Raw genomic sequence first — 14,304 nt, 5'->3', positions numbered from 1 at the left:
ATTATTAAAGCCCAAGCTTGAATCTCTCCTTACTGAACAATATCTTGGTTGGTATAAAAATTCTAAGAATTTCCTACACATACCTATTCCCGTCTAAAACATTTGCACAAAGAGAATTTAAATACTTTGGCTATGTATTAGTGATTTTCAGATGTGCGCCTTCTGATAGGAGCAGTGTAGCCAAAGGAAACGAAGGCTCGTGGTCAATGCGGATGTGTAGACCAACTATGTGTGTACACATGAGAACAGTGTGCCCAGGCAGAATGAGTGTTGATGTAAATGCACGATGCCATGATGCATTACACCACCTTTAATTCACAGCATGTGCTTGGGCCAGCTGGGCAGCCCCCCTGCAATAATTACAACATAGCTGAAATATTTAATTTATTGTGAAGGCCTGAGGGAAGCCTGAGGAAAAAACCCATGGCGGTCTTCATGGGAGAGCAGAGATGACCAGGCTCCCTAACTTTAAGAAGTTACCCAAAAACCAGTTCAATCTCCTCTGCAGTCACCTGATGTAGGTGGTAGCCATCCAGAGCCCCAGCCATTTTGTTGCCTGCACTAATAATGCTCATGGTACTATGGTCTACGCTAGCTCACATTATATAGCACTTTCTCAGACTTCTGTATTATTCAAGCTACTACAGCTTGCAGCTTTTATGCATCAGTGAATATTAAGCTCTTTCACACAGACTCAAATTTCTGCCACCTAATTCTGTTTTCTCTCAGATGCCAAATGCTACATACTATAATAATAACTGACTTCAATATTTTTGCTGTTCTTCATCTTGTATCTTGACTAATCTTCATGACCCAGTGTAAATCTCTCCAACTACTCACAATTTTTCTGTTTAGTGTTAATACAGCAGATTTGTCACACATGAAGAGGAATGGTTTAGTTCAGTAGGAATTTCGTATTAGTGCAAATACCAAAAAGATCAGGTTTTACTATATTTATGTGTAAGAGAGTAGCAGCACCACCGCAGTCAGTAGATCATATTTGCTCTCCCTTATGCTGACATTAACTTTGATGAGGACAGGGCCAATTCATGGACAGGTAATGGGAAGTAATATCCTTTGTTAGATACTATGATTTTGTGAAATAGAATAGAAACTGTCTTCCAAGAGCTTACTTAGTGGAGACTGGTTTACTTAATGCTGTGGAGGAGCTATGCACGATTTTCAGGTTTATACCAGTTTCAATAAGATAAGAATCAGACTGAGAGAGTCAAAAGGGTTCCTTAAAATTTATAATAGTCACCACAGTGAATGCTGTAACACAGGAGGTATCTATGTGATTCTATTGGCTGGGTAATTGTCGTGGTTTAACCCTAAGCAGCAGCTAAGCACCACACAGCCACTTGCTCACTGCGCCCCACCAGTAGGGTGGGGACAAAGAGAACTGGAAGAGTAAAAGTAAGAAAACTCATGGGTTGAGATAAGAACAGTTTACTAATGGAAATATTGTAATAATAATAATTTGTAATGAAAAGGAAAATAACGAAGACAGAGAAATAAAACACAAGAAAGATGAGTGATGCAAATTAAAACAATTGCTCACCATCAACTGACCAATGCCCATCCAGTCCCCGAGCAGTAGCCCCGCAAGCCAACCTTACCCCTAGTTTTATTGCTGAGCATAATGCCATATGGTGTGGGATATCCCTGGGGTCAGTTGGGGTCAGCTGTCCTGGCTGTGTCCCCTCCCAGCTCCTTGTGCCCCTCAGCCTGCTCGCTGGTGGGGTGGGGTGAGAGGCAGGAAAGGCCTTGACTCTGTGTAAGCGCTGCTCAGCAGGAACTAAACATTTCCATGTTACCAACACTGTTTTCATCACAAATCCAAAACACAGCCCCATACTAGCTACTGTGAAGAATATTAACTCTATCCCAGCCAAAACCAGCACAGTAATAATGAGGAATAATAAAAATGGCCAGTAATCTAGATACATTTCTAAGCATTCAAGTGAAATGTAAGGTGGTCAGTAACTTCCAGAGAGAAGTGAAAAACTGTCCTGCACAATCTCCTTGAAGAAATGTCTAATTTAGAACCTGAATCTTTTGAGAGTATGTTTCATACCTGCATTATGTGAAAACTGTCTCTTGAAATACCATAATGCTGAACACATTCTCTTTTTGTAAATCAAAAGGTCTAGACACTTGAGGAAAAAAGTGCAGAATTGCTTCTGAATGTGAAACCACCTATTTTCCAATGGATGTAATAGTCCAAGCAAGACTTTTCCTCTTTTCTTTACAAGCTCCCAGTTTTTTGTGTGGGTTTTATACAAAGCTGTGTGAGTTTCAGTACGTTGGCTGATCTGTGGCAGTTACGTCTCTCCATAGGTCTGAATTAACATAGGTCCTGTATAAACATTGGTTTAGAGTTCAAGAAAATCAAAGAGGAGTAAAAAATTATATATTCTCGACACTTGCATGAAAATGTCTTTACCCCTCACTCCTGAGGTAATTTTTCATAGAAATTTGTTAAAGATGTTTTTAGTGCCCATCTTGCTTTTTCTAGGAGTCTGCTTTGAGACGTTCTCTTCATAATACCTACAGGATAAACCAGCCACACACACAAAAAAACCCATAACATTTATCTTGAAAGCTCATTGAACCATAACTCCAGCTCTGACTATCAACAAAACTTGAGTTACTGACTGTGTTTAATACAGTTGTTTTAAATTAGGGAGATTATGGAGATAAGGGTGACCCAGGGAGCAAAGGTGCCAAAGGAGAGATTGGAGACCCAGGACCTCCAGGACCAAAGGTAAAACACGTTTTCGTATTACTTAACTTTGCATAATAGAATTTAGACAATTTTGTCTTTGTTAATTATCTCACTCTACATGTTTTCAGGGAATTTGGGGAAGAAAAGGTGAACCTGGTCTTTCAGTAAGTATGTACATGAATTAATGTAAAAGATAGAAGTTTATTTTGGAGAAATATTTACAGGTTCTGTGATGTTATGCAAGGTTGTTTATAGGACATTGCATTGCCTGTATTTTTATAAGCAAATAAATAGGTAGGTGGATTTCAGCATTCTTAAAACTAGAACACACGGCAAATTAATTAATACTCTTTTTTCAGAGAGAAGAAGTTATCAGGCTTATCAGTGAAATATGTGGTAAGCATCCCTGTATGGAAAAATAATAGTTCTAATAAAACACACTGAATTTATATTGACTGAATGGGTTTGTCCTCTGCATGTTTGTTTGGGAGGATACCACTGATGTGAAAACAATGCTCACTCTGTTGCCAGAGCTATACTGGAAGTAATTTGGTCCAGGTCTGTTTCTATTTATCAGTAACTATAGATTAATTCACTAATTGAGCTTTAACTGACTGTAAATCTGATATATGGGTTCAATTTGTTTTTGTGAAGATGGTTTCTCATAAAATGTCTGAAATGGTTATCCTTCTAGGTTGTGGTATCAGCTGTAGAGTAACACCACTGGAACTAGTGTTTGTCATTGACAGTTCAGAAAGCGTCGGACCAGATAACTTCAATATTATCAAAACTTTTATGAAAACAGTCCTTGACAAGGTATTGGCCAACAATGCTACAACCCGCATTGGCATTATCAACTTCAGCCATAAAGTAGAGTTGGTGTCTTCTCTGAAGCAACACGCAACCAAAGAATACCTGAAATCAGCTGTTGATAAAATGCTGTACTTAGGAGAAGGCACATACACAGCTTCTGCTATCCAAGAAGCCATTCAGTTATTTCAGGCAGCACGCCCGGCAGTAAGAAAAGTGGCTGTTGTAATAACAGATGGACAAGCAGACTCTCGTGATAAAGTACAACTGGATACTGTAGTAAGAGAGGCCCACGCTATGAATATTGAGATATTTGTCATTGGGATTGTTCAAAGGACCGATCCTCATTATGATGATTTTCTGAAAGAAATGCAGCTTATTGCAACAGACCCTCATGAAGAACATGTTTACCAGATAGATGACTTCATGACGCTTTCAGGTAAAAGAAACTATTTTGGTAAGAGGAAACTTGAAATAAGCATATAAGAGAGTTTGGCCTTTCCCATAGCAAGGCAAGACAGCCTGCTGAATGGCAGCTTATGTTTCTCTTTCGGTTGCAGCTCTTTCTTCTGTTTCTTTTCTTCTTTGGCCAAATGAAACCTTTGCCAAATTTTTACCTCTTGCGGAAACAATAAAACACAATGAACATCAGTTTTCTGCGCAGAGGCCTTCTTTGGGGCACTCCTTTCTTGCCAGTGCTTGCGTCAGCCCTCCCTCACAGTCCTTTTGTGCTTGGCCATGATTTCATCGCAGAGAGGTGCATGTTTCCTTCCACCTTGATGCAACATATCTCTCTCTCTCATATGGTTCTTGACAGTATTGGAGTCCCTCTACCATCTCCTGCAAGCTCTCTTCTGGCTTTTTTTTTTTCTGAAAGCCTTAGGGAAACATACGCTTTCATCCTGATTCTAGAGGAAAAGTGGCGGAACAACACACAAGGGAATGGGGTCTGATAGTACACTGTATATTTCAAACTGTGGCTTGAAAAAAATCATATGGCCACAGCTGGAATCAGGAGAAAATCCAGAGGCAACCTACAATGACCCATGAAAAAAAAAGTACATTGATTTAGACTAACTGCAGACTAGCCCTATGAAGTGTATTTTTCCTGAGCATAAACTTATTTTGCTATGCTGAGCCTGTGGATGGAGTTAAGTCTGGATTTAAGGTGTTAACAGTGAGAAGAGAGTCCAAGCTAAGGTTCTGGTCCCAGCTGGGATTAAACAGAAGGCTCTGACTGAGGCTCCAGCATTCAACATGAACATATTCCCAGTCACTGAGTTTTTTATGTGCAAATAAGTAGAATGTGTCACCCAGTTTTTGTTTTTCCTTCTTACACATAAACACTTTCTTTCCTTCATTCTGGTTTTGTTTGTCTTCACTGTTGAGCTATGACTTCTGCTTAAAAAAGGGTCTTGGTATTTTTATCTGTTTATTCTTAAGAGAACAAAAGGGCCTTAACATCAAATAATTCAGAGAGTGTGTCACTTCATTACTTCTCATTTGCACTTTGACATAACTTTAGAAGATGGTCTTTCACAAGTCACTATCATCAACAATTTAGGGTTAATACTGCACTAAAAGCTTGTGGTGAATTATTAGGACTTTTCATTACCCTTAAGAAATTTCATCATCCTTTGAATCTTTTCAGCTCTTGAAAGTAAACTGATCACAAAAATCTGTGCGAATGTGTCTGAAGTCATCAGAAAAGATAATGTTTTCTCTCCATCCCCAAGTCCGGAATATGAAATTGCTCGTGAAAATACTAATAGCCAGTTCCCTGAAATTACTACTTCAGAGATTTATACGCTCCCTACAGAAGGAATCAGTTACCCAGTAAGTAAAGAAGTAACAGTTATCAAAAGTTTTTAAAGGATGTGTGTCTTTATTTGAATTCAAATACTCTTCATTTCACCATTCATCAGTCTTTTAATATACAAATAATATGTCATTGGCTAGACCAAAAGATTTGAACAAAACTTTTAAAGTTAAACTTGTTTGTTGAGAAATGCAGCTTACAGAAGAAAGAGGGTAATACTGTTTCTTAGTTGCAATAAATGCCAGCAATGCTCGTATTTTTTGTAGTTCTTATTCATCTTGGAAGTGAGTCAGAAATCTTACAGATCTGTCTCTGTTGAGGCAGATACATAGTGTATAAGGCATTTATTTACGTGCAAGCTGATTGTGAGTACAGGGCTTCTTATTGTGGTCACACACTTCCCAGGTGTTATTAAGCCTTCAGTATTGCTTTGCTTTCCATATTAGACTGTACTTGTAGGTCTCCTCAGTCGTCTTAAATCTTCATTCTCCAGCTTTAAATTCCTCCTGCCTTACAATAGGGTTCTGCCCTCCAACACAGTGCTGCTGCACAGGTAGACAGGACAGGTGGACTTTATGAAGCACGTGATAAAGATCACAGGTAGGATTAGTTCTAAGTGATTACATGCACACACACTACGTTCATGGTTATAGCTAAATCTTCAAAACTGTTGAATTACTATCAGAAATAAACACCTTTTTGTAGACCTGGAGAAGAAATGCAGTATGCAAAGGATTTGATGAATTGTCTGCACATTTACATTTCACCTAGACTTCAATTGTCAGAGTGCCAATGACTCTGAAGAGTTTTCTTAAACTGACTGAGTTTGTCAGTAGTGGCCTGTAAATGGGAAGACATTGAATAGTATCAAATTCCTTCCTGTTCTCTGTAGGTAATCAATGTGTGGGATTAATGCAGTCATTTGTATTATACTGTACTAAGATCCTTGTAAATCTTCTTGAATATACTGAAATTCTAGAGAGGCAAATTTTTATATGATAGTCTTGATTTGAAGAGCAGAGCAGGGTTGGCTTCTTAACACTTCTATCAAGGTAAACTAAAATCTAATTATTAGGAACTGGCTGTTAGCTAGAAACAGGAAAATAGGTGATTTGTCACTTGGCTTGATACAGGCAAGGACACATCTATGAGACAACCTTATTAATAGGACATGGTCCCCATAACACAAATTTTGAAAATTTTTTATGTACTCAAGGGATTCCACAACTAAAAAGATCTTTGGAGGAGCATAATGTACATGTGTTTTTCTATCAATAACAAGTACCCTGTTCCTCCTGCCTGCCATTTTCCATTTCTTGACAGATTGAAAATGTCAGATCATTCTCAGTGAGTACACTAAATGTTAAGAAGCAGTGATTTACCCCAGAGTTCCTTCCATTTTTTGTTTTATGTACATTACAGAATAAGTGGTGACTCAAATTTTGCTTCAATAGAATGGATTCAGCTTAGGAACTAAAGTGAAGGCATTACTTTGCCTTTTCATTCAGCTCTCAGTGTCAGAAAATTATGGTCATGTAGTGAGTAATCACTAGAACGAGGTCCAAACCCACCTGCTGTTCATGGCATTTTTTCACATGTTATTTAGCAAAAGTTTCCTATATCATTCTCTCAATTTTTTTCCTCAGCATCTGAGGCCAGACAGCATTTTACAATATAAGATTTTGACTCCTTTCGCAGCTTAGTCCGCCGAGGACCAGATACACTGAGCCAGTGCCATCTGCTCAGGATCACACTGTGACCTCCTCTCCTCACAAAGAATCGAGATTTCCCCTGCTTTATGACATATCTGAAATCAGACCTCAGAGTCCAGTTGTCAATCCTTTGTTCAATGTAACTGCTACTGAAGATCACCACCTAACTGTGTTGCAAACACAGTTACCAGCAACCCAAAAAGGTAAGTAATAAATACTGTCCTCAGATATTGGGTAGCAAGTCTGCACCAAAAAACCCCAGCGAGCAAACCCTACTCCATCCCCAAATATAGTTACTAGATTTTATCCCCTTTTGTTTTTCTGGGTGCTCTGTTTGCAGACATCACACACGATGAAAGCCAGATTTTCAAACCTAGATGACAAACAACCCTTGTGTACCAACTGTGTGCTTAGGTGCTTAAACAGAAGTTTGGTCCTTACATCAGGATTTAGGCAGTCTCATTTCAAACTGATCCTGTATTTGTTTAGGCCCGTTCAGGTAACTCATTAATAGAAATGGAATTTGGCTACAAATTTTAGAAAGGCATATATACTCCCAGGCACTACAATGAAATAAAAAAAGGGGTGCTCTTCTTACTGAGGGAGCCACTTCTAGAACAACAAAACTTATCCCCAGAATCCAAGCTAACTTTTACTGATATACTTTCAGATCCAAGGTGCTTGGAACCTATGAAACCAGGGGACTGTCGGGACTACGTGGTGAAATGGTATTATGACAAGAATGGCAATTCTTGTGGCCGGTTCTGGTACGGAGGTTGTAATGGTAGCAACAATAGATTTGAAACAGAAAAAGAATGTCAAGAAGCCTGCGTTGATTGATGGATAAGTAAGTTGCCTCCATCAGGTCCTACTTCGATTACCTCTTTTGCAGGGTAAAAAGATTTAGTCTGTTTAGATGTCTTCCATGCTATGCATGCATATTATATCATCTTTTACACCTTTGATCAACCTTGGTATGTTTGTCTGAACCTTTTTGAGATGGTGGGACCAGAAGTGCACTTGGTAGTCATGGATTTCTACAGTAAAACAGTGAGGTTTTCTACTTCGTTCTCTGTTCCTTATCTTACACTGTATTTGATTTTTTGACCATCATATTATATGTGAATTTATTATCTTTTTTCCCCTTGCATATTATTTCACATTTATCAAAACTCAGTTTTCCTTTTCCACCATTTATCCCCTTTTCTTTGTTTTATTCTTTTCACCACTTACAAATTAGAAGACTGTCCCTCTCAAACCAGCATAACTTTCCTTTGGGGAGCGACTTTATGTTTTGGAAGTCCATGCAGACTATTCTAACTGCCTTAGGGCCACATGCTCAGTGACTGAGGTATGGACTTTGAAGAGGTTGCTTATCAGTAGTGCATAACTTCCTTTACAAAAGCCATATAGCTCATCCCCAGTAAATTGCATTAAATACTCTATTTCATCTTTCAGTACAGGAAAATTCTATTGAACTAAATGTTTCAGGAAAATTAATCAATTCCTTATTTTTTCTAGAAATGGCTCTGTGTGGAGCTTTTAAAGCTGGAAGTTCATGTGTATTGAGGAAGAATTGACTGAGAAGAATCCAAAATGATGTGTTAACATTAATATATTACTACCACACTCTACTGCTTTCTCCACTATGGTATTCACATTGACTAGATTCCTGTATAACGTATGTTATCTGCAACACCATAGCAATAACTTAAAATCACACATACACACACACGCGAACATACCTTTTCCCTCCAAATTTATATTAACTTGTTACTACCACACACAGCAATGATGAGATTCTATTTTTAGGATTAAAATGTCAAAAGTGTTTACACTTGGCATTTAATGACAGAGGTCTCGGTCTTGTGGAAGAATAAAATATGCTCTAGTTTTAAACAGGAGTAGGTTGTTCCTGAAATTAGCACTCTTCATACAGCATTTAGACACATAAACTAAGATTTCCATTCGTTAGAGTACCTCTTTGGAATGTAAATACCACAGGTAGAGGCAATTAGAGGGAAGTTTTTTCCCTCCATCCAAGCACATTCAGATTAACATCAATATAATATTTTCAGTTATAAAGGTAGGACTTCAATTCAGAATTATTCTAAAAACAGGATTCTTCATGTCCTTTAGTCAGCACATTTCAATTTCTCAGGGCCTCTGTGTTTAAAAAAGAAAGTGATTTCTCTCTAATATATGCTATTAAATTTAAAAAGGGAAAAGCACTGAGAGATGTATATACATGTTTCCTTATATCCTTTCTACTTTTACCCATAATCCTGTATAAACATATTGTTAAAACTGAAGATGATGAGCATGTGATTAAAATGGAAAGCAATACTTGATAAAGAGTCTGCATTGTTATTTCTTTGCAAACAAAAAACTAGTATTTACACAGACAGCATGGACAATTCTGAATATGTTTAACAATTGCTTGCACAATTTCCATCCCCCACCATGTAACCAGATAAATGAAAAATGAACTTACTTGCAGCAGATAGGATGCAAACCTAATTCTATGGAAAGGTGTGCTTCAAGTACAGTTTAAAATATTTTTTCCAAAAAAAAATTTGGCCTTGTTAGTTTCAAATTAGAAAAAACTGACAGCAGCCCCGAAAAACCCATCCTGCTCTTATTATACTCAGCACTAATATGATGATCACTGAAAAAAAAAAAAACACCTGAGGGCACAATTAATTTCTGTGTGACATGAAACAGTAAAACTCAAGGACGTTACCTTGTACTATGTGTCCTGTGATATCCTGAAAATGAATGGACTCGGTGAAGAACAAAAGTCAAACTGTTGAAATCAAGAACTAGCTTCCTTTCACAGAAAAAAAAAAAATCAGAAAGTAAAATTTGACACAAATTTTAATAAGTCTGTTAAGGTTTTTGCATCAGAAAAATAAATTGCTTCTTTTAGGCAATCAAACTGCCTACTAGTGGTGCAAAAAGATCATGGAAAGAATCAAACTACTGTTCAGTAATAAAGTCAGTGCCACCATACCAAGAAGATCAATGTGCTGAAGACCTTTAACAGTGAGCAGATGTCCAAAACAAGAGAGGAATAAACACAAAAGTTTAGGGAAAAAGAAGGGCAAGAGGGATAGAGACAATGATGCTTTCAAATAAGCTGGAAACCATAGATTCAAAGCTTAAAACATACTAAAATGCAATGCTAACACAATGTCAAACTTGAAAGATGTATTGAGAGACACTTTTTCTAGACTCAAATCCAGTATTCAGAATTCACTTCAGTTAGAGGACAAAGGCAATGTAAGGAATATTAAAACAAAGAGGCAGTTGAAACATATTTAAGAAAAAGATTAGCACAAAATATGACCCCCAAAAGAAGAAAAAAAAACCCACCAGCATCGCCCCCACCCCAAAAGGACTCTCACCCCAAGGCAGCCTGGGGTCAGTAACGGCAAGCGTGATATCCTGCACTTCAGTGGGAATGGTTCCTCGCACCGATACAGGCAAGCAAGTTATTTAAGTTGGAGACACAGATAGATAAGGACAGCTAGAGAGAGAGGTCCAGGGATAAAGAATACATATCCAGATGAAGATCTAGAGGAAAGATCTTTTTATCCAGAAAAGATGTAAAATTTGCACGGTTAAACTCTACCGTAGATTACCTTATGGATAGCTGTGAAAACCCTCTGAGCAGCAGGTTCCAAGATCCAGTTCATTTCCCACCTACCAGGACTATTTTAAGTTTAGCCGCTCCTGGAAACCCACAGCAGCAAAGCCCACTGGAATTGCAAGGAAGCCTAGGAATTTGCAGGATCTGTCAAATCTGTTCTAATCTTCTGTGCCTGGGCAATTGCTTCAGGGATGGGCCTGGCTGTTGTGGTCAGCTCCAGAGCTCCAGACAAAGAGTACGTCTTGTCTAAGAAATACTGGGGATAATGAATTTGGGAATAAAGTTACGGGTTTGCAATGATATCATCTATAAAGTTTAATGCAAATCTTTCTGGTAAAGTTGACAAGTTTTAATAAGTACAAATAGCGACACCATTTGCTACATATCAATGCTAAAAAGAAGCAGTTACTCTTTAACATGTGGACAAAGAATATTCTTAATGCTGTTAAACCGGTGTGATCCAGAAGGTCACTTTCTTTCCCACTTGCATGTAGGGTTGACTAAACCTGTTGTAGCAAAGAAGCAAAAGTGAAGGCTAGAAAGGTTTTTTTTAGAAGTCGTATGCTGTTCAAATCAGATTATCCTGAGACAAGCATCCTTGTCTGTTCAGGTCTTTCTGTGACTCCCCAGACTGCAAACTCTGAACGTATGCTTTGTTATTTAGTAAGCCACGAAAAAGCACATAAGCCCCTGCTGAAAGGACAGCTCTTCTCCAAATCTGCACCAGCACTGACTAGCGGCATTGGCGCCTGCGTCTCCTCACCCAGCTCTGCATCCTCAGGGGTGCCATGGGTCAATAAGCCAGGAGAGGGCACCTCTTGCCAAACGTCCACTGCTTCATTCTCAAGTTGTATAAAATCATAAAACATCATTACTAACTGAAATCATTACAGTTTCCACCGGCAAACAAACAAACCCTTTATTTACATCACAGGGAAATTTTAAAAGCAAGAATACCTTAATCATGAAATCCTTAAGTCTTCTGGTAGACGAGGCCAAATGCTATAAACCGTAAAAGCTAAAAATGGTTGAGAATAACACAGGCTTTTCTTTTCTATAGAATTGATCATTCTAAGATGAATTCTTTTTCTGACATCCTTGCTTCTAACAATTCAGAAAAAGACTCGGAAAATTAACAAGAAAATACAACCCCATCTGCTCATCGGAGAACAGCAGCAGCTTTTCACTTTGAGAAACTCTACCAGTCTCTTGCTAACAACTAGCAAATTGAATTAATCTTCTGCCTAGCCCGGTTCGGTCGCTGTCTGTCCCTACGGCCCATTCAGACTGTTTAATAACGCTGCCTGCTCATCGCCTCTCCTGCTGTCTGCACTCCTCCGTCTCTTCTACATCCTCACATTTCCTCTCTGTTACCCTAAATTGATGGAAGATATTCAACATTTCCTGCACTGCAGTTTCAAACACCCTCAGAAAACTGATGACCACGTTTCCTCATTTGGAAGTTGCTGTCAAAGACATTCCTTGGGAGGGGGGAGGATTAAAAAAAAAAAAGGAACACTTTACAGACCAGCATCCACTTTTTATATGGAAAAATTTTACAGACAGTGCAGATCTATCACAGCATTCCCGCACTTCTCTTGTTTAGCTGCTTTCTTAGCTCTTCTGGTGCCATTTTTACACAGAGCACACCCTTCTCGAAGCTTGCAAAAGCATCCCGCACCCAGCACATAGTATAAAGCAAGTTCTCACAGGCAACTTGGTGAATTTTTAAAAAAGAACTTTTATTAAAAACAAATAACTCCTCTTCCTCCACCTCTCAGCAAAAGGGCCAGAGTCTTCATGGGCCGGTGTGTGGGCTGGGACACCCCAGCTCTACCTGTGAGCAGAGCGACTGTTCTAAGGTCTCCTGACACGAGATACTGTAGGTCCAGCACTGAGATCTTTGACATCCCCATTATCTACTGTTATTCCCCCCACAGCTTCTTATCAATCACCCTTTATAATAATTTCAGTCTCCTCAGACTTACTTTTTACCTCCCCAGTTGCAGAGCTCTTCCAGCTGCTGCTGAAGCTGAATCTGCAGCAGGTCAAGGTTTTGAAACCACACAGGCAGACATAAGCAGGCATCTCAGCTATCATACTTGGCAGCTAGACACAGAGGTATAAATTATATTTAGTTACTAGATTTTTACCTGAGATGGCCTTAGATAAAGTGTCTTTACTATCAGGAGTATTATCGCATCTTTTAGTAGGGACAGAATCAGGTCTATGATTCAGGGATAAACAAAACCCAGATTTTGAGCCAAATTTTACTTAAGCTTGGCTTTTTTTTCTAACCAGGAACATGTAGAAATTCAGCCAAATGTAAGGCTCTAAAATGTCATCCATAAAGACCTTCTATTTTGGCTTTCTAACCATAAGACCTATTTTAGAGCAATTTCTAAGACAAAAGGAAGAACACATGGGCTCCCCTCATCTCACAATCTCTGCTTTCAGCAGCTGTAACCTCCCTCTGTGCCGCCAGGGAGGGAGAAGAGAGATTTTTGCATTTTATTGGCATGACAAAAGGGATCTGTCCAACATCTGGCACGGTTGACCCTGGGACACAAAGAAAAACATTTCTTATTGTAAAAATAATGGTAGATAAGAGTTTTGACAAGAATAAATCTAGCAACCACAAGACTCAACATGCAAGTAAAGCCCCGCAAAGGGTTTTGGATTAGCTTTAAAATTGTTGCAAACTCAGCCAGTCCCAGGTGCTGCTGGAAGTGTTTGGGCTGGTGCTCCTCTCTCAGCGGCTTGAAGCTTTCAGGATGCTTAAAAAAATACCTGTCAGAGCAGTAAATACATGAGAAACAATTCAAAACAGCGCCAGGCCCAGGATGGGCTTGGGTACGTCCCCTTCAGTAGCAGGGCTGGGGAAGAGGGGCTGCAGGGGAGAGACGGTCAGTGCATGGAAAGCACCGATTTGGAGGAGGATTTCAGGGATTTTGTGGCCTGGTTGCTGCCTGCTGGCCCAGCGGTGCCCCAGGCTCGCTGAGCACACAGGCCCGGGTGCAGAGAGCAGGGCAGGGGAGGGAGGCTGGGGACAGTTAGAAGCGATTTCTCCATGGAAAGAAAATAGTGAGAATTTCTTCTGAATTACCATCGTGACATCATTGGCAATTTCAGCTACCTCTGATTTCATTCAGGGCAACTCCCTAGGGCAGCGTGTGTTCTCAAAGGATAGCTTCTATCAGTTTTAACTACATTGTGAATTAATAGGTATAATATATCTCTGCTGACCAGAAAGGCCGTATTTCTCAGTTAATTAAAGCATAATGAGATTCACATATAAAATCCAGGTTTGAAAATGAATATTTGCATTGCAGCGACCCTCAGAGAGCTACGACTGGGACTCCATCAGGCTGCACGCCACGTAACTGCAGATCATAAGTTACTTGAGGCACAGGCTGCCAAAATACACAAGTCGCTGTAATAAGCAGAAAGCGTACTGACAAGGGCGGTGCTGGAGGCAGAACGGCGCTCTGCCTGAAGGGAGTGTCGTGCCTGCAAACAGAAAGCTTCCATTTCTGTTCTGGATGAACTGTACAATACAGTCAACCAGAAGTCACGGTACTCG

The 14,304-nt window shown here is 39.4% G+C and overlaps 1 protein-coding gene across 1 annotated transcript in view; it reads left to right on the top strand.

The window, feature by feature from the left end:
* COL28A1 (collagen type XXVIII alpha 1 chain) overlaps positions 1–9,421 on the top strand; it is a 79,554-nt gene extending 70,133 nt beyond the window's left edge. The window contains exons 29-36 of the mRNA XM_075082901.1: positions 2,687–2,767; positions 2,857–2,892; positions 3,088–3,124; positions 3,423–3,977; positions 5,190–5,374; positions 7,056–7,272; positions 7,740–7,916; positions 8,591–9,421. Of these exons, the coding sequence (XP_074939002.1) occupies positions 2,687–2,767; positions 2,857–2,892; positions 3,088–3,124; positions 3,423–3,977; positions 5,190–5,374; positions 7,056–7,272; positions 7,740–7,909 (1,281 nt within the window). The 3' untranslated portion in view covers positions 7,910–7,916; positions 8,591–9,421. The remainder of the gene's footprint in view (positions 1–2,686; positions 2,768–2,856; positions 2,893–3,087; positions 3,125–3,422; positions 3,978–5,189; positions 5,375–7,055; positions 7,273–7,739; positions 7,917–8,590) is intronic.
* Positions 9,422–14,304: the final 4,883 nt, after the last annotated feature.

Source organism: Phalacrocorax aristotelis, chromosome 2 (assembly GCF_949628215.1).
Source record: "Phalacrocorax aristotelis chromosome 2, bGulAri2.1, whole genome shotgun sequence".
NCBI lineage: Eukaryota > Metazoa > Chordata > Aves > Suliformes > Phalacrocoracidae > Phalacrocorax > Phalacrocorax aristotelis.
This window is presented reverse-complemented; position numbering and strand designations above follow the sequence as displayed.